The 26,928-nt window shown below is 47.1% G+C and overlaps 1 protein-coding gene across 1 annotated transcript in view; it reads left to right on the forward strand.

The window, feature by feature from the left end:
• kcnt1b (potassium sodium-activated channel subfamily T member 1b) overlaps positions 1 to 22,050 on the forward strand; it is a gene marked incomplete at both ends in the record, with an annotated part of 149,489 nt that extends 127,439 nt beyond the window's left edge. Inside the window, 12 exons of the mRNA XM_080755692.1 lie at positions 1,751 to 1,923; positions 3,123 to 3,194; positions 4,298 to 4,432; positions 4,889 to 5,000; positions 6,027 to 6,128; positions 7,040 to 7,123; positions 7,716 to 7,844; positions 11,622 to 11,704; positions 13,156 to 13,358; positions 17,012 to 17,083; positions 20,215 to 20,332; positions 21,897 to 22,050. Of these exons, the coding sequence (XP_080611818.1) occupies positions 1,751 to 1,923; positions 3,123 to 3,194; positions 4,298 to 4,432; positions 4,889 to 5,000; positions 6,027 to 6,128; positions 7,040 to 7,123; positions 7,716 to 7,844; positions 11,622 to 11,704; positions 13,156 to 13,358; positions 17,012 to 17,083; positions 20,215 to 20,332; positions 21,897 to 22,050 (1,437 nt within the window). The remainder of the gene's footprint in view (positions 1 to 1,750; positions 1,924 to 3,122; positions 3,195 to 4,297; positions 4,433 to 4,888; positions 5,001 to 6,026; positions 6,129 to 7,039; positions 7,124 to 7,715; positions 7,845 to 11,621; positions 11,705 to 13,155; positions 13,359 to 17,011; positions 17,084 to 20,214; positions 20,333 to 21,896) is intronic.
• Positions 22,051 to 26,928: the final 4,878 nt, after the last annotated feature.

A 26,928-nucleotide genomic window follows, 5' to 3' on the forward strand; every position in this document is an offset into this window, starting at 1 on the left:
CCTGGGGTCTTAAACATATCATTACAATATTTCTTTCATATTATTACATATACATTTACATACAACATTCATCCAACACAAAACAACTCATGATCCGTCTACATTTGATAGTTAGCTCCACAGTACAATTACATCTTCAACATTGATAATAAAGTAAATATACATTATAATGGGATATGCGCGGGACATCATCATCATACCCAGAACTTATGCGGGAATTCACGCCTACTGAGTGGCAAATTAACTACTTTCTGGCCTTGACAGCCCATATACGTCCAAACAGAAAAGTCCTATCCGATTGCATTAAATGACATTAAACAAACGCGCCTTTCTGTGTGGAGTTTGCATGTTCTCCCCGTGTCCCCTAGGGTAGGTACCCTCACAAAAAACATGCAGTAATCCTGGTCACTAAACTGCCTCCCCCTGGCCAGCCGCCTGATGGAGAGGAAAGGAACTGGTTGGAATAACGTGTTCCTTCCACGAATCCACGCGCTACGTCCAACCAGGGAAACTCCCCCCTGTCAGGTGTAAAGGAGCAACTTGGACACTCAGGCATGAAGGAAGCATGAGTTCAAGTCCGTTGCTCTCCCCTTGTCCCCCATATATGGGGACTAGGTTGGTGGAGGGTGTGTAGAGCCCAGGATCACATTAGATGATTGACACAGGGGTGAAAAATGGGTTACAAAATTGTGGGATAAAAAAAATATATAAAAAAAAACGCACCGTTAAAATCACTTCACTTTCGCACTCACTTTGCCACTCGATTTGCCACTCACTTCATGCATGCATGTTCTACCAGGGAATCGAACGCGGGTGTCCTGTGGGAGCACCGAAACATCCACTGCTGAGCTAAGCTGGAAAGCCTGTTCGAGCAGGAGAGATATTATACTGTATCACGCTTTGAGCTTCATGGCCAAAATAAAAAGAAATAAAGGATTGCAGCCCGACTTAAGGACTATTCATAGTCTGGATTTTCGATGGTGAGGTAACCACCGCTCCGGTGGTGAGCTGACCACCGGAGCTGAAATAGCGTTGAGCGGTGGTGAGTAAAAACAGAGAGAAGGGCTGGAGAGGTGGCGGTGGTTTGCTCTTCACCGCGGCTCGTGACGTCATGTTGTAGCTCGGTGGTCACCACAGTGACGTCATGTTGTAGTTCGGTGGTCACCTCAGTGACGTCATGTTGTAGTTCGGTGGTCACCTCAGTGACGTCATGTTGTAGTTCGGTGGTCACCTCAGTGACGTCATGTTGTAGTTCGGTGGTCCACCTCAGTGACGTCATGTTGTAGTGCGGTGGTCACCTCAGTGACGTCATGTTGTAGTTCGGTGGTCACCTCAGTGACGTCATGTTGTAGTTCGGTGGTCACCTCAGTGACGTCATGTTGTAGTTCGGTGGTCACCTCAGTGACGTCATGTTGTAGTTCGGTGGTCACCTCAGTGACGTCATGTTGTAGTTCGGTGGTCACCTCAGTGACGTCATGTTGTAGTTCGGTGGTCACCTCACCATCTAAATTCCAGACTATGTATGAGCCTTTACAGTTTGAATCCCACGACGTCGTCGCTCACTAAAACGAGAAGACGTCACACATTGCGATCTTGTGGATCTGTTGTTTGTTGACGATTGAGCAGAACTAGGACTAAACTGTGTCTGCGGTCGGTCTGTGTGTCTGTGTCTGTGTCTGTGTCTGTGTGTCTGTGTGTCTGTGTGTCTGTGTGTCTGTGTGTCTGTGTCTGTGTGTCTGTGTCCGTCCAGGGCTGCACGCACAGCAGCTTCGAGGACGCCAAGGCGTACGGCTTCAAGAACAAGCTGATCATCGTGTCGGCGGAGACGGCGGGGAACGGCCTCTACAACTTCATCGTCCCCCTGAGAGCGTACTACCGCCCCAGGAAGGAGCTCAACCCCATCGTCCTGCTGCTCGACTACCCGTGAGTTAGTGTGTGTGTGTGTGTGTGTGTGTGTGTGTGTGTGTGTGTGTGTGTGTGTGTGTGTGTGTGTGTGTTAAGGCTGTATACCCTAGCCCTGATTTTAGGACTCAAACTTTGCACGCATGCATGCACGCTGATAAAAAAAGGTTCCAGGATGTGTAGAGATATTGCTCTGGTTTGTATTCTGACCCATAACTTCACTTTGAAGAAGAGAGAAAATAAGTAAAGTAAAAGTCCTGCATACATTTTTACTTGAGTGAAAGTACAAAACTATTGGCACCTCTAAAGTACCGACTGTAACAGTACTCATCGTCCATTTCCACCCCCCCCCCCCCCCAAGAATAGCAGATCTACAAGCTCACACAACACATCACAATGTGACACGCTGTGATGTTGCAGATTTTCCGAATAGCTAAATGGATAGTGTGACGGCCCCCTGGGCCTTTAGTCTACTATGTGGGGTTTCTGTGTGTATGTGTGGCTGTGCCTTTAACAGTTCCATTGCAGTGTTGGAGGGCGGAGCCAGAGATGATGAGTGGAAGGGGAGACACCTGGCCAGTGTCCTCCCCAAACACTATTTAAGACACCTGCTCTCAAAGCACTACAGATCTGCATCTCTCCACAGGCTGCAGGGGCGGCCGCAGGAGAGCACCCTTGTTCTTTTGTTTGTTAGTTTGGTTATACGTTTTGGGCAGCATGTTTCCCTGCCAGTTTCAGTTGGAAACTTCAATTATTTGATACTTGATAATAGAAATAGTAATTAAATAATTTAAGTTTCCAACTAACCAAACTAACAAGGGTGCTCTCCTGCGGCCGCCCCTGCAGCCTGTGGAGAGATGCAGATCTGTAGTGCTGTGAGAGCAGGTGTCTTAAATAGTGTTTGGGGAGGACACTGGCCAGGTGTCTCCCATTCCACTCATCATCTCTGGCTCCGCCCTCCAACACTGCAATGGAACTGTTAAAGGCACAGCCCACAGAAACCCCACATAGTAGACTAAAGGCCCAGGGGGCCGTCACAATAGAATATCGTATGGGTTTCGAATTAATACAATCTGCAAACACGTACAAAAGTACATTATTTGCTTCTTGAATGTATAAAGAAAAGGTATAACATTGCCTATTGAAAGGTGTAAAGTAAAAAGAATAACTCAAAGTTGTTGGATGCTTAAATGCTTTGATGTTTCACTGTTTCACTGCAGGCCTGACAACCATTTCCTGGAGGCCATCTCCTGCTTCCCCATGGTGTATTTCATGGCTGGCACCATCGATAAGTATGTTTATTTTTTAAATTATCTTTCTGCTCCTCATCCGTCTCTCCTGCAAAATATGAACGCTTTTTGGATCATATATCGTATAAATTAAAATGATGGCAATGTAAGCTATAGCAATGTAAAGTCAACTTTTTTTAGTAGATTGTTTCCGGGTCGTGGCTTTCAGAGTAAAAGCACTGAGACAACCCCGGCCACCCAGAGCTCCTATTTTGAAGCACTTCTTCCGGCACTGATTGTGTTAACCCATTCTGAACAGGAACCCATTCTGGTGTTATTGAAAAATAGCAGATTTACAAGCTCGTAGCGCGCCACCGAGTGGCGCGCTACGAGCTTGTAGGTCTGCTATTTTTGAAAAATCGAAGAACGACTGACATTTCTTAGAATCTGATCTCAGGTCAGAATGGGTTAATCAGACCAGTGTGTTCCCAGTGGAAAACCTCGTATGAATCTGATCTCGGGTCAGAATGGGTTAATGTTTTTGGGGCAGTTTGGACAACCTGCTGCAGTGTGGAACGGGTTAATGATGTTTGTGTTTTGGGACAGTTTGGACAACCTGCTGCCGTGTGGAACGGGTTAATGATGTTTGTGTTTTGGGACAGTTTGGACAACCTGCTGCCGTGTGGAACGGGTTAATGATGTTTGTGTTTTGGGACAGTTTGGACAACCTGCTGCCGTGTGGAACGGGTTAATGATGTTTGTGTTTTGGGACAGTTTGGACAACCTGCTGCAGGGTGGAACGGGTTAATGATGTTTGTGTTTTGGGACAGTTTGGACAACCTGCTGCCGTGTGGAACGGGTTAATGATGTTTGTGTTTTGGGACAGTTTGGACAACCTGCTGCCGTGTGGAACGGGTTAATGATGTTTGTGTTTTGGGACAGTTTGGACAACCTGCTGCAGGGTGGAACGGGTTAATGATGTTTGTGTTTTGGGACAGTTTGGACAACCTGCTGCCGTGTGGAACGGGTTAATGATGTTTGTGTTTTGGGACAGTTTGGACAACCTGCTGCCGTGTGGAACGGGTTAATGATGTTTGTGTTTTGGGACAGTTTGGACAACCTGCTGCAGGGTGGAACGGGTTAATGATGTTTGTGTTTTGGGACAGTTTGGACAACCTGCTGCAATGTGGAATCATCTACGCCGACAACCTGGTGGTGGTGGACAAGGAGAGCACCATGAGCGCCGAGGAGGACTACATGGCCGACGCCAAGACCATCGTCAACGTCCAGACCATGTTCAGGTAGAGAACACACGCTGCCATTTCACAGTCAGTGTTGAGCTCGTTGAATAATTGCGAACGCAGTGAGCACTAACTATAGAAGCTGGCCTAAACTGTCTGTCTGTGTGTCTGTGTGTGTACACATACGGTGCGTATTAAAATAACCACACTCCCTCCCTCCCTCCCTCCCTCCCTCCCTCCCTCCCTCCCTCCCTCCCTCCCTCCCTCCCTCTCTCCCTCCCTCCCTCCCTCTCTCCTCCCTCCCTCCCTCCCTCCCTCCCTCCCTCCCTCCCTCCCTGCCTCCCTCCCTCCCTCCCTCCCTCCCTCCCTCCCTGCCTCCCTCCCTCTCTCCCTCCCTCCCTCTCTCCTCCCTCCCTCCCTCCCTCCCTCCCCGCCTCCCTCCCTCCCTCCCTCCCTCCCTCCCTCCCTCCCTCCCTCCCTCCCCCCCTCCCTCCCTCCCTCCCTCCCCTCTGTCAGACTCTTCCCCAGTCTCAGCATCATCACGGAGCTGACCCATCCGTCCAACATGCGCTTCATGCAGTTCAGAGCCAAGGACTGCTACTCGCTGGCTCTCTCCAAGCTGGAGAAGGTGAGGAGTGGCTCCCAGTGTGTAAGTAACATCCGGCCCCTCGAACCCTGAGCCCCCGCCCCGCCCTGCCCCGCCCCCCACCGCCCCGCACCCAAATTGAACGTAGAAGTAACTAGAACTGCACTCTGTCGAGTGCATACTTGCTTGTTGCACACTAGTATAGGCCATAAATGGCCAACTAGTGCGCAAGCAGAGCGCGCAAGTACTTTCGACCGTTATAAACTGTCACTTTTGATGCGTTTGCACCGTCCCTGCAAACTGTGCCTGATAGGGCAGTGGTGCCAGATTACATACATGTATATACACAGGAGCATTACCTTTAATCCTCCCGACACTAAAACATATCGTCATTACGTCACCATCGAAAACCAATTACACTCTGGCATTGGGTCCATTAATCCACATATTTCTTACGTCATCATTGAGAGCTAGTTATACATATACACATCATGTAATCTGGTCCCAGCAAATCAGGCACAATTTGCTGGGACGGTGCACACGCATCAAAAGTGGCGGGTTGGCTGGGACGGTGCATACGAGTCCCGGGCCAAACTATTACTTTCGCGCTCTGCTTGCGCAAGTAATAAGTGAAACAGCAACTAACTGGTTCATATACTCTGTAAAGCCTGGATAATATTTTAATTTGAAGCTGCGATATACAGAACTTATTTTGATGATTATACAATTGGACTAGTTATAATGTTCATAATTAATACGCTGGTGTAGAGTATTATGGTACTGGTTGATATAAGTAGCACTGCCTCAATCTCATGTGCGCCATATCCCCCTCACCCCCCCCCCCTCTCACCCCCCCAGGGATTACATCACGTGTATATTTAGGACATTAAAAAACGTATTCAGATTGGATGTTTAAATGTTCAAACGGATTTCATATCTTCCCCGCTGCCATCTCCTTTTTCTTTCTCTTTCATCTCTGACATCTTCCTGTGATCACCTCTGTCTGTGTGTCTCTAACGCTGTCGAATCCTCTCTCTCTCTGTCTCTCTCTCTGTCTCTCTCCAACAGATAGAGCGAGATAAGGGCTCCAACCTGGCGTTCATGTTCCGCCTGCCTTTCGCTGCAGGCAGAGTGTTCAGTATCAGCATGCTGGATACGCTGCTCTACCAGGTGAGTCAGGCCTGCTGAGTAGTGAGTAAGATATCTCCTGTTTCTGTAGCCATGAGGCCCATAGGGGCAGGAGCCTATCTCCTGTTTCTGTAGCCATGAGGCCCATAGGGGCAGGAGCCTATCTCCTGTTTCTGTAGCCATGGGGCCCATAGGGGCAGGAGCCTATCTCCTGTTTCTGTAGCCATGAGGCCCATAGGGGCAGGAGCCTATCTCCTGTTTCTGTAGCCATGAGGCCCATAGGGGCAGGAGCCTATCTCCTGTTTCTGTAGCCATGAGGCCCATAGGGGCAGGAGCCTATCTCCTGTTTCTGTAGCCATGAGGCCCATAGGGGCAGGAGACTATCTCCTGTTTCTGTAGACATGAGGCCCATAGGGGCAGGAGCCTATCTCCTGTTTCTGTAGCCATAAGGCCCATCGGGGCAGGAGCCTATCTCCTGTTTCTGTAGCCATGAGATTTCTGTAGCCATGAGGCCCATAGGGGGCAGGAACCTATCTCCTGTTTCTGTAGCCATGAGGCCCATAGGGGCAGGAGCCTATCTCCTGTTTCTGTAGCGTGAGGCCCATAGGGGCAGGTGCCTATCTACTGTTTCTGTAGCGTGAGGCAGCTTGATGTACAAGTACACCCCCTGGACATGACGCTAGTATGTCGCAGGGAAGCCAGCCAGTGTCAAGCAGGGACGTTATTTAACCAACGTTTGGGCAAGCAGGCTGGAACAGGCTGTGGCTGTGAACGGTGAGCGCTGGAACAGGCTGTGGCTGTGAACGGTGAACGCTGGAACAGGCTGTGAACGGTGGACGTCCTCCTCTCAGCCTCGGCCACACATCGGTTCTCCTATATATTCCCTTCCCTCGGGGGAGGAAAGCTCACCTCCGACTACACACTGGGCTTTCTGTCCCCTCTTTTCCCAACAGTCGTTTGTCAAGGACTACATGATCCCCATCGCAAGACTGCTGCTGGGCCTGGACACCACGCCGGGCTCTGGGTACCTGTGTGCGGTAAGTAGGGCTGACCTCGATTAGTCGAATCGTCCACTAATCGATCGGAACGGGTCTCAGTCGACTGACCACCTCTCAGTCGATTTTTTTTTTTTTTCACAAAATATTATTGTATTATTCCACTAGGTCTGTGGGGGGACATAAACACATTTGAACATGCTTTCTGACTGTTTTTAATCAATCTCCAATGTGCATGTGGAGTGTGTCTGCTTGTGTGGCAATGTGCCACTGCCTGTGACTTGAATCGCACAGTGGGAGTGCTGGCCTGATAGACTCCAGAATCTCAATCTCACCTGCTGTGCTCAATCTGGCTAATGACAAGACTCTCAGTCCATGTTCACAAAAAAATAAATAATAATACAAATACTTAGTCAGGGACAGCTCTAGCGGTAAGCAGCCGTGCCACCCTCCAACGCAGTGATGCACCGAATATTCAGCCCCAGAAAATATTCGGCAGAAAATAGCGACCTCAGTCCAAAATGTGTTAATCAGACCAGTGTGTGTCCAGTGGAATCCTCGTATGAATCTGATCTCAGGTCAGAATGTGTTAGGTGAAGAGGCTGAACGTGGCTGTTTCCTCTGACCTCCTCAGATGAAGGTGACGGAGGAGGACCTGTGGATCCGAACGTACGGCAGACTCTTCCAGAAGCTCTGCTCCTCCAGTGCCGAGATTCCCATCGGGATCTACCGCACCGAGTCCCACATGTTCTCCTCCTCCGAGGTACGGTACAGTACGGCATGAGAGAGAGAGAGAGAGAGAGAGGGGGGTGGGCGATATGGAAAAATATAATATCACAATTATGTTTTCAAGCAGTGTCATGATACACAATATTATCACAATATTCTTTCACACATTTTTTATGGTTATTTTTCAAGTTACTCAACAGTTCAACCACATACAAGGTAACACAAATTAAAAGGAAAAGGTGTAACATTTACACCAAAATACAACTGCAAATCACGGGGCGTCTGATGGAGGGGAAAGGAACTGATTGGAATAACGTGTTCCTTCCACGCGCTACGTCCAACCAGGGAAACTCCCCCCTGTCAGGTGTAAAGGAGCAACTTGGACACTCAGGCATGAAGGAAGCATGAGTTCAAGTCTGTTGCTCTCCCCTTGTCCCCCATATATGGGGACTAGGTTGCTCTCCCCTTGTCCCCCATATATGGGGACTAGGTTGCTCTCCCCTTGTCCCCCAGACTAGGTTGCTCTCCCCTTGTACATATATGGGGACTAGGTTGCTCTCCCCTTGTCCCCCAGATTAGGTTGCTCTCCCCTTGTCCCCCAGATTAGGTTGCTCTCCCCTTGTCCCCCATATATGGGGACTAGGTTGCTCTCCCCTTGTCCCCCAGACTAGGTTGCTCTCCCCTTGTCCCCCATATATGGGGATTGGTTGCTCTCCCCTTGTCCCCCATATATGGGGACTAGGTTGCTCTCCCCTTGTCCCCCATATATGGGGACTAGGTTGCTCTCCCCTTGTCCCCCATATATGGGGACTAGGTTGGTGGAGGGTGTGTAGAGCCCAGGATCACATTAGATCATTGACACAGGGGTGAAAAATGGGTTGGGATAAAAATTATAAAAAAATATATATACTACTGCAAAGTTTGCAAATCATACAATGTACTGTATCACGATTCACGATTAGCCTATATCCAATATCTCTGAAAAGGCATATCATACATATCATTGTATCGTCTCGACAATATTTATCACCATATCACCCATATCGCCCATATCGCCCATATCGTCCATATCACCCATATCGCCCATATCACCATATCACCCATATCACCCATATCACCATATCGCCCATATCACCCATAACGCCCATATCGCCCATATCACCCATATCACCATATCACCCATATCGCCCATATCGCCCATATCGCCCATATCACCCATATCACCCATATCACCCATATCACCATATCACCCATATCGCCCATATCGCCCATATCGCCCATATCACCCATATCACCCATATCACCCATATCACCATATCGCCCATATCACCCATATCGCCCATATCGCCCATATCACCCATATCACCCATATCACCCATATCACCATATCGCCCATATCGCCCACCCCTAGCCTGTCTTTCTTCCTTCCACTCTTTCTTATCCTTCCCTCTTTACGGCCTCTTCTTCTGTCATCTACGTTCCTTTTTCTCTCATCTCTTCTACGCTGCTTTCCCTGATTGTAGTTATTTTTATTTGCCTTGTCCTTGGCTTATACGCTGCATACTTGTTATGACTTACAGATGCCAATATTGATCTGCTAAACTGTTTTTCTTTCTTTATTTTGTATTTTTTTTTACCGGCAAATTGGATCAGACTAAATCACTTTAACCCCTATTCTGGGCATTTCAATATTGGTGGAAAATGTTGTGAAAATGTTTTGAAAATATCTGATCTACAAATACACAATGCTGCGCACTATGTGACGTGGTGTGAGTTGGTGGATCTGCTATTTTCAAAAGTATAATAGCCACATTGTCTGTTTAAAAAAGAAAAATGTGTCATTCTGAGAATGAAACATTTGCGCTTTTGTATAGGCAAAACATCACCCCCTGGTGGCTCCGTGTTGCTACGGACACACGCAGAAAATTCCTGATTAATTCACTATAGATCACTGTTATGTAAGGCTCCAATAAATTGTCCTCTTTCAGAGTTAATTTAAACAATCAGGATTTTACTGTTATATGCTCTGTATGTGTTTTTTACTGTATTTTAATGCTTGCTGGCTTGGTGCTCCCCCCCCCCCCCCCCCCCTCTGTCATTTTGTTGGGTGTGCCCCTCCCCTCCGCCCCCCCCACTCCTGGTCTCAGTGCAAGAACGGCCAATCACAGCCTCAGGTAAGATCATTGATTTGGCTGTTTCTTTTTAGTCAGCTGTTTTCGGATCATCAAATGTGACAGACTCCAGCAAAAAGTGCCTCAACTCGATTTTTACAGATTACATATTTTTACAGATTATTAAAGTACATAATGTAAGCTTTCATATGATGGACAATAATTGAAGGAGATATGACCATCTAAAACTTGTTTAAACAGATACCCCAAAGTATAGAATTTGCTCTGCAAAGATTCCTGACATTTTAGCACCTCTGGAATGGGTGTGACAATGGATACTATCCCTGCTGTCGGGCAGAAACCTTGCATTTCTATATTTAACCCATTTAGGCCTAAGGCCGATTCTAAAAACGCCTCTAAATCCTGACCTAAGGTTTCTGAAAAACTTAAAATATTTATATAGCAGCATCAAAAAAAAAATACATTTTTGAATACTGTACATATACTGTAAAGAACCCAAATATGAGTTCCCGGCCTGAGGGGGTATAAGATACCAATATGGGTTCCCGCCCAGAATGGGTTAACCCATTTTGCTATGTTTGAAAAATCGTGAAAATGTGGCCCAAATGTTTGAATATATTCTTTCAGAGCGAACGTTTTTTTTTTTAGCTCAAATCTTTGCTTCTGAGGGGAGGTCCCTGGAAGAACATATTTCTTGACATTGTTGATTCATAGATTATTGTCTTATTTCGTCATACAAGAGAGTGCTCACAGTGCAGTTCCTCTTTCCTGGAAAATGTGCAGCTTTACACCCGACGGCAACGATATGCGATATTCACAATATCGCTTTTACTGTTTTACTGATATTATTTCTTTCCATTCATCACAACACTGTGCTGAATTTAACGGCACTCCCAATAGCACAGCGGCCTCTACAATGTCCTCTGGGAACATTTATTAAATGGATAATAAATGTGACAGCACTGCATTGACCGCAAATAAATCTCTCACCGGCATTACCTTTTGGTAGATACAACACAGTCCATACATACATCACTCCTCTCCAACGCGCACGCACGCACGCTCGCACGCATGCACGCACGCAAAAAAGCAAAAGAAGTAGCCTATATGTATCGGGTCTGGATGGCATCTTGGTAAACTCTGGCATGCAGTGTGTGATCCCTAGTCGGCTATCAATCAAGCTTAGTCAAGTGTGAAGGCCACAAAGATATAATGACAGCCCATTAAAATATATATATACTCTTGTAGTGTGAAATACGTAACGATCTGATGTCTCCCCGACAACTTTAAAAGTCCTACAGTGTGTAGGGGGCGGGGCCATTAACCCATTCTGGGCGGGAACCCCTTTTGGTGTTTAAAGCATTATGTTATGCTTTAGCCTTTGAGAAATAGCAGATCTACAAGCTCATGGCTTATTCTGCAATTTTTGGGAAAATCGTTAAAATGTGGTGCAAATCTTTGAATATATATATCTTTCGGAGCGAATGTTTTTAACTAAAATCTTTGCTTCTGGGGAGGGGGGGGGGGGTGTCCCTGGAACAACATATTTTCTGTCAATTACATATATGTTTTGGGGGGTCTTTGACATGAACATTTTCAGAAAATAACTGTCATGATTTAGAAGACATTTTGGACATTTGTGGTTAACCCCCCCCCCCCACCCCCCCACCCTCCCTTAGTCTCAGGTGTCCATCAACGTGGAGGAGGGCGAGGAGCGAGGCGAGGACAACAAGACAGCCGGCCATCGCTACTCCACCACCAGGTTGGTCACAGGACAGTCAGTGTTGTTTTTACTCATAAAGGCTGTATATTTTGCATGTCTTAAGTACCAGGTCTTATTACTTAACTTAAGACCTGGAGGCGTGGATCAATGCCATGTTTGGCTATTCTGAGTGGCCGAAGAGCATTGACCACGCCTCCAGGTCTTAAGTTAAGTAATAAGACCTGGTACTTAAGACAAAATACAGCCCATGGTGCGTGCCCATAGCTCCTATGTATAGCTCCTACAGTGTTACACACTTCAGCACCTTGGATAGCTCCTACACAGTGTTACACACTTCAGCACCTTGGATAGCTCCTACACAGTGTTACACACTTCAGCACCATGGATAGCTCCTACACAGTGTTACACACTTCAGCACCATGGATAGCTCCTACACAGTGTTACACACTTCAGCACCTTGGATAGCTCCTACACAGTGTTACACACTTCAGCACCTTGGATAGATCCTACAGTGTTACACACTTCAGCACCTTGGATAGCTCCTACACAGTGTTACACACTTCAGCACCATGGATAGCTCCCACACAGTGTTACACACTTCACCACCTTGGATAGCCCCCACACAGTGTTACACACTTCAGCACCATGGATAGCTCCTACACAGTGTTACACACTTCAGCACCATGGATAGCTCCTACACTGTGTATTACTGCAGCACCATGGATAGCTCCTACACAGTGTTACACACTTCAGCACCATGGATAGCTCCTACAAAGTGTTACACACTTCAGCACCATGGATAGCTCCTACACAGTGTTACACACTTCAGCACCTTGGATAGCTCCTACACAGTGTTACACACTTCAGCACCATGGATAGCTCCTACACAGTGTTACACACTTCTGAAGTGTGTAACACTGTGTAGGAGCTATCCATGGTGCTGAAGTAACACACTGTGTAGGAGCTATCCATGGTGCTGAAGTGTGTAACACTGTGTGGGAGCTATCCATGGTGCTGAAGTGTGTAACACTGTGTAGGAGCTATCATGGTGCTGAAGTAAGACACTGTGTAGGAGCTATCCAAGGTGCTGAAGTAACACACTGTGTAGGAGCTATCCATGGTGCTGAAGTGTGTAACACTGTGTAGGAGCTATCCATGGTGCTGAAGTGTGTAACACTGTGTAGGAGCTATCCATGGTGCTGAAGTGTGTAACACTGTGTAGGAGCTATCCATGGTGCTGCAGTAATACACAGTGTAGGAGCTATCCATGGTGCTGAAGTGTGTAACACTGTAGGAGCTATCCACGGTGCTGAAGTGTGTAAGCGACCAATCGGAGCACCCTCTATAATAATATATAATATATATATAATAATGACATAGCGTTGCTCCTCCTCCTCCTCCTCCTCCATGCAGCAGCAACCAATCGGAGCACCCTCTATAATATATATATATAATAATGACAGCATTGCTCCTCCTCCTCCATGCAGCAGCGACCAATCGGAGCACCCGCTGCTGAGGAAGAAGAGCATGCAGTGGGCGCGCCGCCTCAGCCGCAAGAGCGCCAAGCCTCCCAGCCGCGCCGAGCGCATCTCCGCGCAGCGCCTCAACCTGTACCGCCGCTCCGAGAGGCAGGAGCTCTCCGAGCTGGTCAAGAACCGCATGAAGCACCTGGGCCTGCCCACCGTGGGCTACGGTAAGCCCGGATGGGTCGCTCAACAACGCGCACGGCCACGCTCAGCGCAAAGCAAGCAGCGCCAAGCAGGTGGTCCGGAACCGGAAACCGACGCCATGTTGGACCGACGCATGCCTGGTTTTTTTACACTTAGTTGCGCACCTAGTATTGCACGCCTGGCCAAACATATGTGACCAGATTTGACTGAGAGACTGCCATTGCGCACATTCCAGAGGAGAAAACCTTTTTATTTTTTTCATTTTTTTCAAAATGAGTTAATAGCACACGCAGACTCTTCACATACTAGAGCATGTCTGAAATAAGTGTCAGAGCTGAAATCGACATGTAAATATGAAATAAATGCTTAAACATGTAGCTAGGTGTAATGTTAGAGACCACAGAAGACATGTAAATATGAAATAAATGCTTAAACATGTAGCTATAGGTGTAATGTTAGAGACCACAGAAGTGAACCTTTCAAGCCTTTTTCTCAACTCGCTGTTTCTCTGCCAGACATTACTCTATAAGACATATCTCCAAAACTGGTGGGTCAAACTGAACAACCAATATGTCAATGTGAAGCTATGATTCCCTGCTTTCATATGACATGAAAAAACAAAAAATTCAAAAAAGTCCAATGGCAGTCCCTCAGTCAAATTTGGTCACATATACCGGAAATAGCTCGTAGGTTATTGTCGGTGTGCATCAAGTGCTCAACTAAGTATAAAATAGGCTTTATAGGTTTATAGGCAAATGGCTAATTCATAATTCAATTCCAATTCACAAAGTGAGCTTTATTGGCATGATAAAACAAACATTTACATTGCCAAAGCAAAGTGGCACAATACAATAAAAACAGTTTAAAATGGGGGAATAATTCACCATCGTGACAAAATGAATGACATTGTGATCATCAGGGTGATCCACATGTTTGATGTGAATCACTCGTGTGTCGTGAATTTAGCTCTAACTTGATGAATGTTACAACAAGGTTGTTTGCTCTAGTTTTTATGATGTAACGAGTGAGTATGCACTTACACGTACTGTTCCATCCGTCGACCTCATCCCATTGCCTGTACTAGAGACCATTTTGTCACACTTGACAACCTAAGTGTTTTCAAGAGGTCCAAGTTTATTTCTGGTTGCAGTGTTTGTGAATGTCAGTAGCTGGCGACGGACGATACAACTTGGGCTGTTCCTTTTGGAACGCAGTTCCTTTTGGAACGCTGTTCCTTTTGGAACGCAGTTCCAATGACAAGGTCTATGGTTGGCCTGGCCGGCTGATCCATGCACTGCCATCACCTTCACGCTAAAGGCTCATTCATCAGTCTGGATTTGGGGTGGTGACCACCGCTCCGGTGGTGAGGTGACCACCGCTCTGCTGGTGAGGTGACCACCGGAGCTGAAACAACGCTGAGCAGTGGTGAGTAAAAATAGAGAGGAAGGGCTGGGGCGGTGGCGGTGGTTTGCTCTTCACCGTGGCTCAGTGACGTCATGTTGTAGTTCGGTGGTCACCTCAGTGACGTCATTTTGTAGTTCGGTGGTCACCTCAGTGACGTCATGTTGTAGTTCGGTGGTCACCTCAGTGACGTCATGTTGTAGTTCGGTGGTCACCTCAGTGACGTCATTTTGTAGTTCGGTGGTCACCTCAGTGACGTCATGTTGTAGTTCGGTGGTCACCTCAGTGACGTCATGTTGTAGTTCGGTGGTCACCTCAGTGACGTCATGTTGTAGTTCGGTGGTCCACCTCAGTGACGTCATGTTGTAGTTCGGTGGTCACCTCAGTGACGTCATGTTGTAGTTCGGTGGTCACCTCAGTGACGTCATGTTGTAGTTCGGTGGTCCACCTCAGTGACGTCATGTTGTAGTTCGGTGGTCACCTCAGTGACGTCATGTTGTAGTTCGGTGGTCACCTCAGTGACGTCATGTTGTAGTTCGGTGGTCACCTCAGTGACGTCATGTTGTAGTTCGGTGGTCCACCTCAGTGACGTCATGTTGTAGTTCGGTGGTCACCTCAGTGACGTCATGTTGTAGTTCGGTGGTCACCTCAGTGACGTCATGTTGTAGTTCGGTGGTCACCTCAGTGACGTCATGTTGTAGTTCGGTGGTCACCTCAGTGACGTCATGTTGTAGTTCGGTGGTCACCTCAGTGACGTCATGTTGTAGTTCGGTGGTCACCTCAGTGACGTCATGTTGTAGTTCGGTGGTCACCTCAGTGACGTCATGTTGTAGTTCGGTGGTCACCTCAGACCTCACCACCGAAAATCCAGACTATGAATGAGCCTTAAGACTTCAGCTGAACGTTACTCTGTCAGCCAGCATTACACTCTCATCTCACCCCATCTCCTCCTCCGTCTCCCTATAGACCTGCTACGGGTGATTGTTAGTTGCGTATATAAACATACTCGTGTCATTGTTGTTGCACACGGAAACTATAGCCAATCCGCAAGCTCCCAACATGTCACAGCGAGCTTGTTGCACGACGACTGGGCTATTTTTGGTGTGTGACGCACACGGCACGCAGCCACGCATACGCCGGGAATTGGAGTGTAAACATTTACCCATAAGGCTCCACGTTAACACTTTCTATGATGCCCACGTCTCTAATGCATTATATAAACTCCAGAAATAAATAAACTCGCCTTCCCATCATGCACCTGTATAACCCAGGGTTATAATCAGATTTATAATTCATGTGTAATCGACAATATGTCATCAATATGAATGCTTTATGATGTGGTGTGATTATTATGACGAAACATTTAAAGCGCTTTTAACCATAATGATCCGGTTGTTGTGTGTAGATTATAGTGCAATCTACTATAACATTCTATGCATGAGCTTCATAGAAAGTGTTTCCACCAGGTCTATTTATATTTTTTTCTGCGCACATTTGAGTGTATACAGTATATGGAGCCATCATGATCACAACGCCATGTGCACAAACCCTTATGCACAAAACCCGCATGCATGCACGTACGTATGTATGTTTGCATGCAGAATGCAGGAGCACTTTATACCCCCGAACCGAACCTTTCACATTCCTGAACTCCGACTGCATTAGGCCGTGCATTCTTCTCCCCCTTTCTCTTCTGTTCTGTACGTTGGCTATTCGGCAATATATACAAGCTCACCACGGACGGTGCGTCACATTGTGAGCTTGTAGATCAGCTAAACACTGTTGTATTTTTTACATGTTGGTATTGCTACTTTTACTTAAGTAGAACAAGATCTGAGTACTTCTTCCACTTGTTGTAGACCTGCTATTATTACATTTCACGCAGCGGAATATGAATCAGGCCTCACACCAATATGAATATGAATCAGGCCTCACACCAATATGAATATGAATCAGGACTCACGTAAATATGAATCAGGCCTCACATCAATATGAATATGAATCAGGTCTCACATCAATATGAATATGAATCAGGTCTCACATCAATATGAATATGAATCAGTCTAATCACTGCATGTTTTCTTTTTATTTCTTGCCCTTATACTCTTTGCATCCTCTCTTAACATTCTTCTTTGATTAACAAAAATAAAATCTAAATGCTTTTGCTGCCTGCCTGATGCTTTATTTCTTCTTTGTTTTCTTTTCCCTTCTTTCTTTCTTTCTTTCTTTCTCTTTCTGAACTGCTCCGTCTTCCCTTCTTCTTTGCCGTGTTTAGAGGATGTTTCTAATCTCACTGCGAGCGATGTGATGAACCGAGTAAATCTAGGATATTTGCAAGGTAACCTGTGTGCAGTTTTACAACACACGTACGACAACATTACGGTAACCTGTGTGCAGTTTTACAACACACGTACGACAACATTACGGTAACCTGTGTGCAGTTTTACAACACACGTACGACAACATTACGGTAACCTGTGTGCAGTTTTACAACACACATACGACAACATTACGGTAACCTGTGTGCAGTATTACAACACACATACGACAACATTACGGTAACCTGTGTGCAGTATTACAACACACATACGACAACATTACGGTAACCTGTGTGCAGTATTACAACACACATACGACAACATTACGGTAACCTGTGTGCAGTATTACAACACACATACGACAACATTACGGTAACCTGTGTGCAGTATTACAACACACATACGACAACATTACGGTAACCTGTGTGCCGTTTTACAACACAAATACAACAACAACAACAACATTAATGCCAGTAACCCTGTTGCTCCTTTGAGAAGTGATCCTCAACCTCAACCTCAAAGTTCTTTGTTTGATAAAGCCACCGACCACCATTTGATATGGTTTTCTTATTTATTTTTATCTCTGGGACTGGGACCCCGATCTACACTGTAAAAAAAAAAAAAGTTATTTAACTCAGAGAGCGTACAAATGTACACTCTGAGTTAAAGTTCCAGACCCAGACGGTGCCCTTTGCGTCCGTGTGTTGCGTTCACACATTGGCAGATGAACATACAAAAGCTACACGTCTTGTGTCTTTGTTTACAATGGTTGTTATCTTCATGTGGCTGGCTTCCATTGGACACGGACGGTAGCCTGTATTCTTATCGCTGCCAGTGTGAACGCCCTCCCAGCGACCTCTAGTGTTTTCACCAGTGCTATAGAGCGCCGCAGCCCCTACACAGATGTTAGATGTTTATTATATTGATGGAGATAGGACGCAGACAGTCAGTATGTCATTGTTTATGTCTCGTATAGCATGTAGTAATGCTCTATTATAGTTTGTGCTAAATGACCACCGTACGTACGTACGTACGTGGGCCTCTGAGGTTTAACAACAGTGCCCCCTACCCCCGTCCCTCAGAACAGCAGGACATTAAAGAGCACCGCTATTCAGAGGCGCCCAGGCCGTCGTCAGGTTAGCTGGTTGATTTCACCGCTGCCACTACTACACTGCATGAATGTGTGTGTGTGTGTGTCCTCGTGCGTGTGCATGTGCGGATTTTGCGCATGCACGTGTGTGTGTGCCTGCGTGCGTGTGTGTGTGTGTGTACGCGTTGCGTGGGAGGTGGATGCTTTTCAGACAGGGCATCAGTCCGACATTCATCCGCATGTCGGACTATAGCGTCTGCTCCCGTGCTTGCGGTTATATGGTTAGGTTAGGAGATGACCAATGACTTGTCTGAACTAGGTACTGCACCCCGCGTGCATGCGTGCGTTTGTGTGTGTGTATACTTGTATTTCTATACTTGTGAGGGCAAAATGTTTAGGGCCAAAGTATAGTAGAATTTGAAACATATATACATTGTGAGGGGAAGCATTTTTCTGGTCCCCGCAGAAGAAATGTTATATGTGAGGTTTCACTGACATAACAGCTCATGAAATGTAAGTGACCGAACCTACCAACCTAGTCATCAAGGGGAGGGCAGTGGGAGGTACAGAGCGTCGTGCATGACGATCTGCTGGGCACGGCAATGTGCCAATAATATATCCCGGTCTCCGTTTGTGCTGTTTTAGTCCCGGTCCTGGAATGTGTTTTAGTCCGGTCCTGGAATGTGTTTTAGTCCGGTCCTGGAATGTGTTTTATAGTCCGGTCCTGGAATGTGTTTTAGTCCGGTCCTGGAATGTGTTTTATAGTCCGGTCCTGGAATGTGTTTTAGTCCGGTCCTGGAATGTGTTTTAGTCCGCTCCTGGAATGTGTTTTAGTCCGCTCCTGGAATGTGTTTTAGTCCGGTCCTGGAATGTGTTTTAGTCTGCTCCTGGAATGTGTTTTAGTCCGCTCCTGGAATGTGTTTTAGTCCGGTCCTGGAATGTGTTTTAGTCCGGGCCTGGAATGTGTTTTAGTCCGCTCCTGGAATGCGCAGGTTGCAACAACAGCAACAAAAAAAAAGGGAATGTGATTGATTCTGATGATGATGGATGGTGGATATGCGGACGCTATATCTGTGCATGTTACAGTTTAACCGTACGTGCGTCCTCTTGATGCCGCGCATGGACTTGCGCTTGTGGCCAGCAGCTAGCATGCCCAAAAAAAGAAAAGAAACCCCCTCCTCTCTCTCTCCGTATACCCGGACATGATGGCCTGTGAGTTTAACGGTTAGCCCTTCTCTCTTTTCCACCCCGCCTGGCTTCGTAAAGGGCCACGATCAGGTGGGTTGTTGTTATATACAGTAGGCACACATTATGTCCTCCTTTATGTTGTCCCCCCCCCCCTCCCCCCCTACATGAGCCCCCCCAAACCAGGGTACGAACCCCCCCACCACCGCACCTAAACATGTCTCTATAAGCCAAATTCCAATACCCAAAATCTCGGCCACTCGCTCACTCCCACTCGGTCACTCCAGCATGGCAAATTATGGTGAAATTGGTGAGCTGCCGAAATATGTTACCATCTTGTGGACTTCACACAACTTACATGGACGTCTTTAAATATGTGGCCTGAATACCGCTAGGTTGAACTTTGCTAATTAACAAACTGCAACGATTTTCATTCGGACACTGACAATAATTATGTGATGTCTGCAAGATTTTCACATATTTCAGCAGGTCACCAATTTCACCGTAACACCACCATGCTGGAGCGAGCGAGTGTGAGTGAGCGAGTGGCCGAGATTTGGGGTATTGGAATTTGGCTTATGTGTCTTGATCACAGACTTAACAGGTAAAATAATTCTACAATTAACACACACACAAACATCCACGCACGCACGCACACACGCGCATTTCCAGATAATTAGTCGCGGGGTCTTCTTCTTGTCCCTTTCTTCATAAATCTAACACGGGGTTTAATAATAAGATACTTCGTCATCTCTTTTGACAGAGAGGAAAAGTTCTCATTTTGCTTAGTCGGGTTAATTAGAGAGGGGCTCATTTGGCTTCAGGCTTAATGTAGTGTGTAATGAGGGTGAATGAAGGTCCCGGGCAGGTTCTCGGGGGTCGCAGCTGTGAAGGTCCCGCCTGCTTTCTCTGTTTCAGACGAGATGAACGACCACCAGAACACGCTGTCCTACGTCCTCATCAACCCGCCGCCTGACACCGTGCTGGAGCTGAACGACGTCGTGTAAGAATAACAACATTATGTTACGCTGCCACCCGTTGGAGAACATTATGCTGCCACCCGGTGGAGAACATTATGTTACGCTGCCACCTGGTGGAGAACATTATGTTACGCTGCCACCTGGTGGAGAACATTATGTTACGCTGCCACCTGGTGGAGAACATTATGTTACGCTGCCACCCGGTGGAGAACATTATGTTACGCTGCCACCCGGTGGAGAACATTATGTTACGCTGCCACCCGGTGGAGAACATTATGTTACGCTGCCACCCGGTGGAGAACATTATGTTACGCTGCCACCCGGTGGAGAACATTATGTTACGCTGCCACCTGGTGGAGAACATTATGTTACGCTGCCACCCGGTGGAGAACATTATGTTACGCTGCCACCTGGTGGAGAACATTATGTTACGCTGCCACCCGGTGGAGAACATTATGTTACGCTGCCACCCGGTGGAGAACATTATGTTACGCTGCCACCCGGTGGAGAACATTATGTTACGCTGCCACCCGGTGGAGAACATTATGTTACGCTGCCACCCGGTGGAGAACATTATGTTACGCTGCCACCCGGTGGAGAACATTATGTTATGCTGCCACCCGGTGGAGAACATTATGTTACGCTGCCACCCGGTGGAGAACATTATGTTACGCTGCCACCCGGTGGAGAACATTATGTTATGCTGCCACCCGGTGGAGAACATTATGTTACGCTGCCACCCGGTGGAGAACATTATGTTACGCTGCCACCCGGTGGAGAACATTATGTTATGCTGCCACCCGGTGGAGAACATTATGTTACGCTGCCACCCGGTGGAGAACATTACGCTGCCACCCGGTGGAGAACATTATGCTGCCACCCGGTGTCGTTTTTGGCAGAACGACTGACATAGAAACATAGCTTTTTCAGAAAACTGTCAGGATGTAGAAGACATTTTTTTAATCTGATCTCAGGTCAAAATAGGTTAATTAAAGCTGCAATCCATAGGGGCACGGTGGCACAGTTGGTAGTGCTGTCGCCTCACAGCTAGAAGGTCCTGGGTTCGATTCCCGCTCGGGGCACTGTGGGTGCTGGCGGGGTGTTTCCTCCTCTGCGTCATCAGTGGCCATACCCGAAGGCGGGGTTGGCGAAAGGGCCTTTCTGTGTGGAGTTTGCATGTTCTTCCCGTGTCCCCTAGGGTAGGTACCCTCACAAAAACATGCAGTAATCTTGGTCTCTAAACTGCCTCCCCCTGGCCAGCCGGGGCGCCTGATGGAGGGGAAAGGAACTGGTTGGAATAACGTGTTCCTTCCACGCGCTATACGTCCAACCAGGGAAACTCCCCCCTGTCAGGTGTGAAGGAGCAACTTGGACACTCAGGCATGAAGGGAGCATGAGTTAAGTCCGTTGCTCTCCCCAGGTTGGCGGAGGGTGTGTAGAGCCCAGGATCACAGTAGATGATTGACACAGGGGTGAAAAATAAATTACAAAATCGTGGGATAAAAAAAAAAGCTGCAATCCATAATGTTCTGCTGAGTTCTGCTGCTGTTCAATCTTCTCTCTCTCTCTCTCGTCTGTCCCGAATAGATACATCATCCGGTCGGACCCACTGGCACACGTCCCAGAGGACGCGCCCCCGCCGGTGGCCATGCCGTCCCGCGGCCCCACCACCACCACCACCACCACCACCCGGAACCAGCAGGACTTAAACACGGAGACGAGGGACGAGACCCACCTCTGAAACACCTCCTCCGTCCCCTCGTATACCCACACCCACCCACCCCTTTCACAGAGCAGAGACATACTTTATGAGGGCAGAGAGAGAGACCCCTTCCCCCTTAATTCCAAGCCGGCTTGTTTCCTCAACGCACATTGAAGCCCCATCTTTGGACCTGCAGGAGAGACTAGTGTCCTTGGCCCAAAAGGCGAGGCCTAATCTGTGGGTCAGCAGACGACCCTCACCCTGGGAGACGTGATGAATGGGAGACGAACAGTGTCGTATCCCCCTGACGCCTCTGGGCGAACAGTGTCGTATCCCCCTGACGCCTCTGGGCGAACAGTGTCGTATCCCCCTGACGCCTCTGGGCGAACAGTGTCGTATCCCCCTGACGCCTCTGGGCGAACAGTGTCGTATCCCCCTGACGCCTCTGGGCGAACAGTGTCGTATCCCCCTGACGCCTCTGGGCGAACAGTGTCGTATCCCCCTGACGCCTCTGGGCGAACAGTGTCGTATCCCCCTGACGCCTCTGGGCGAACAGTGTCGTATCCCCCTGACGCCTCTGGGCGAACAGTGTCGTATCCCCCTGAGGCCTCTGGGCGAACATTGTCGTATCCCCCTGAGGCCTCTGGGCGAACAGTGTCGTATCCCCCTGGGCGAACAGTGTCGTATCCCCCTGAGGCCTCTGGGCGAACAGTGTCGTATCCCCCTGACGCCTCTGGGCGAACAGTGTCGTATCCCCCTGACGCCTCTGGGCGAACAGTGTCGTATCCCCCTGACGCCTCTGGGCGAACAGTGTCGTATCCCCCTGACGCCTCTGGGCGAACAGTGTCGTATCCCCCTGACGCCTCTGGGCGAACAGTGTCGTATCCCCCTGACGCCTCTGGGCGAACAGTGTCGTATCCCCCTGACGCCTCTGGGCGAACAGTGTCGTATCCCCCTGAGGCCTCTGGGCGAACAGTGTCGTATCCCCCTGACGCCTCTGGGCGAACAGTGTCGTATCCCCCTGAGGCCTCTGGGCGAACAGTGTCGTATCCCCCTGAGGCCTCTGGGCGAACAGTGTCGTATCCCCCTGAGGCCTCTGGGCGAACAGTGTCGTATCCCCCTGACGCCTCTGGGCGAACAGTGTCGTATCCCCCTGAGCTGCTAAAGAAAGGATGCATGAAGAGTGCCTCGTCATCGAACCCACAGACACGTCAGTTCAATACGGAGACGTCTCATTGGCCGCTGCTCCGGAACCCCACGTCAATACGGAGACGTCTCATTGGCCGCCGCTCCGGAACCACACGTAAACGTCGCCTCCATATTGTGACGGCTTGTCTTAAAGTCCAGAGATACGTCTCTGTTGTATATATATATAATTATACCTTCTTTTCTGATTTTTAACCATTTAGTGTTATTATTATTACCTACAGTATTTAAGAACGGGTGTTGGTCACCCATTCTGTTTTAATTTAAAGGAGCATTCCGCCCCGGTAACAAGATGTACACACGCACACGAGCTACAGTGGGGAGGGGGGACGGGACGGACACGTGACAGGCCAACAGCACGCACACCAAGGCCCGCCCCCGCTCGATCATGATTGGCAGAAGGCCCCTCCCTCTCTATCCTGATTGGATGAAGGCTGATGGGCCACCTAGAGCCAAAAACGAAACCTACGGGTTTTTTTTTTTAACTGGGGACAGGGAGGAACTCCTTATATGGTCAGCACTCTCTATAGCAGGGAGGTTCGTCACAACTAAACAAAAAAAGAAGTGATATTTGAAGTGAAATGAACTGAATATACCTTTAATCACGTATCTTATATCATAACATAACTGACATTTGTACCATGATTTTAATAGTGCAGACGTAGTACAGTGCACATATACTGTACTGTACGTGCATGGGGGGGGGGGGGGGCACAGCTCCCCCTACTAAATATGGCAGCCGCGATGACGGGTCACTCCAATAAACAGCTGCGGCCAATGAGGTTCCTACGCTATCTATGATGTAACCCCTCGCTTATCGCACACACACACACACACACACACACACACACACACACACACACACACACATCCGTTACTTGGGGATGAACTTCCACCCAAATTAGCCCCAAACTGCAAAACAAAAGAAAACAAACGAAACCAAGAGTCACTTGGAAATAGACTGGGGCTGGGGGAACTTGTAAAGCAACCAAAGGACTTAAGACTGATTCTGTCACACGATATCCTAAAGGAAGGAAGGAAGGAAGTAATGCGCTATAGGACAGGATATGATGTCATTTTTCTCTCTCTCGCAACGTCTTATCGCATTGGGGGTGAAGTTACCCTCCATCCCCTGACTTATCCCTGCGTCCGTCCGTCCGTCCGTCCGTCCGCTCCCGTTCCATAAAACATAACATATTTTTTTCGTGGGGGAAAAGAAAAAAAGTGCAAAACAACAGACAAACAACAGACAAAACAACAGACAAACGGGTCAGATTCGGGGCGGCAACTACACCCCACGGGGGACGCCACAGACGGACGTTTCCAGCATCAATCGTAAAGTACACGACACGTGCACAAAGGTTTGTTGGTGATCGTTTTGGACTGCTTTTTCTTTTTGGGGGCGGGATTTTCATTGAGCACAACCTATAATGCTTGATGTGATACTCTGCCGTGCGATGGTGTAAACTAAAGTAAACCCTTTAACTGTTGTCGGAGTTGGCCTTTGAATAATTTGCGAGGGTAGAGCTTTTCCCTTTAGTGTAATCGGGGGATCACTTTTCCACTTTTAAAGGACCACTTCACCACTTTTCAACCTATCTTCATATAATAGGTCCTCACTAATAATCGTGAAAAAATGGCGCAATTTTTTCCTACTCTGTCTGTGTCTCATAGGAGGGCTGTGGGGCAGTTCAGAAACCGTCTTCCAGTGACATCATCCATGGGGAATACAAGCTAATAGAAACGGCAGGCTTTCTATAGTCCTGAAAAGTTGCAATGCGAAAATGGAAGCTATCGTTCTCACGATAATGAAAATCTAAACATTTTTGTAAAAAAAAAAATCTTGTTTATCTGCCTAATGATGATGTCACTGGAAGACGGTTTCTAAACTGCCCACAGCCCTCCTATGAGACACAGACTGAGTAGACGAAAATCGTGCCATTTTATCATGATTATTAGTGAGGACCTATTATATGAAGATAGGGTGAAAAGTGGTGAAGTGGTCCTTTAAGCATCCTTTGATGGAGATGACATTTTGTCTGCGGCCTCACAGTCTACGGCAGCCAACAGATCTACAAGCTCATGAGTCGTGGCACATTGCGAGCTTAGTAGGCTACTATTTTCAACATGTGACACCATCGTACGACAGTATATAAATCCAGCTTTATTATGAGCAAAAAAATTGTACACAAATGCTTTTTTTCCACTGGTCATTTATATACATTGCCATATCAGATCTGTTTGTTTCTTCGTTTTGGATGCTCAAATATTTTGTTCCAGTGGTGGACATAAGTACATTTACTTGAGTAATGTTTTTTTTGAGTACCTGTACGTTTTTTTTATTTTTTAGGTGTGGAAACTTGTGACTTCCACGCCACAACATTTAATGAACAAATTAATCCTGTTTCAAAAGTAGTGCAAACAGCGGATATCTATGCTCATAAACGTGAAGCGCTGTGAACTTGTAGAGCAGCGTTAATTTTTTTTTATAGTAAATACAATGATATTAAAAAAGAAAATGTACCTTAGAATAAGTAAAAAGTTACGTTTTTACTTTGGAATACCTAAAGTATTTAGTATTGCAGTAATGACTTTCACTTGCAGTCGAGTAATATTTGATCGGAAGTATTTGTACTTCTGCTCAACGACTGGGGTTGAGTACTTTGTCCACCACTGATCCGTACCATGTGACCATACCTTGTCACCGTACCATGTGACCATACCATGTCACCGTACCATGTGACCTGTCCTTACCATGTGCCATTCCTTTCACCTTCTCTGTTGCTTTGTAAATGGCACACACGTTGCAGCGATATTATGCATTGTCTTATTTTTATTTTTTATTATAACTAGTAGTTGCTAGTCAATTTCAATTCATTTTGGAATTAGTTTTTAATATGACATATTCATTTGTGAATATCTTGATTAATCCAGTTAATGGTGACGACCATAATGAGTTGTAGTGCATTAGGTTTTTGTGTAGGGTAGGTAGCAGCCCTGCACTCTGGAGTCTGTCCCTTAGAGTATATAATATATATATATATATAATATATATATAATATATAATATATATGAATAGAGAAGACACCCGAGTTCTCCTTCCATCCACTTGCATTAAGTTGCTCAAAAGCGCATGAGGCGATTTCACTCCTCCTTCCGCGTAGGAACAGAGTGCATTCTGGAATGGATTGGCCCCCAAACACATGAACGTGCTGCCGTTGACTATATCATTGCACGCGTTCACGTGCGTTCCAGGTGCGTTCACGTGTCATCGTGAACGTGCACAATGATAGTCAACGGACCAGCGCGTTCATGTGTTTGGGGCCAACTGCAATACCTTCATTCGGCCACTATGTCCATTTCGCCTCAGGGTTTCCTCCGGGTGCCGTCTCTATTCATATATACTCTAAGATCTGTCCCTATCCGGGGAATGGAATGCTTCTCTTCAGATCCGGACAGATCTGCAACACCTTGTGCACAAACAGGGCAAAGTCCAAGTGCAGTATTTTATCTTTTATTATTTTAAGATTTAATGAATATTCATCATTTCTTATACAATAGTCATAATATGTCACTGTAAAATACTATCTTTGTATTTGGATGTGTGGTATTCTGTTCTCTCTGTGTTGTAGTAGGATGATAACAATGGAACAGAACTTGAACTACTTTTTTGCACTAAAAAGCTCGGTGGGGGTGTCTGGAGGAGAAGAG

Source organism: Protomyctophum bolini, assembly GCF_963924005.1.
Source record: "Protomyctophum bolini genome assembly, chromosome: 22".
NCBI classification, from domain to species: domain Eukaryota; kingdom Metazoa; phylum Chordata; class Actinopteri; order Myctophiformes; family Myctophidae; genus Protomyctophum; species Protomyctophum bolini.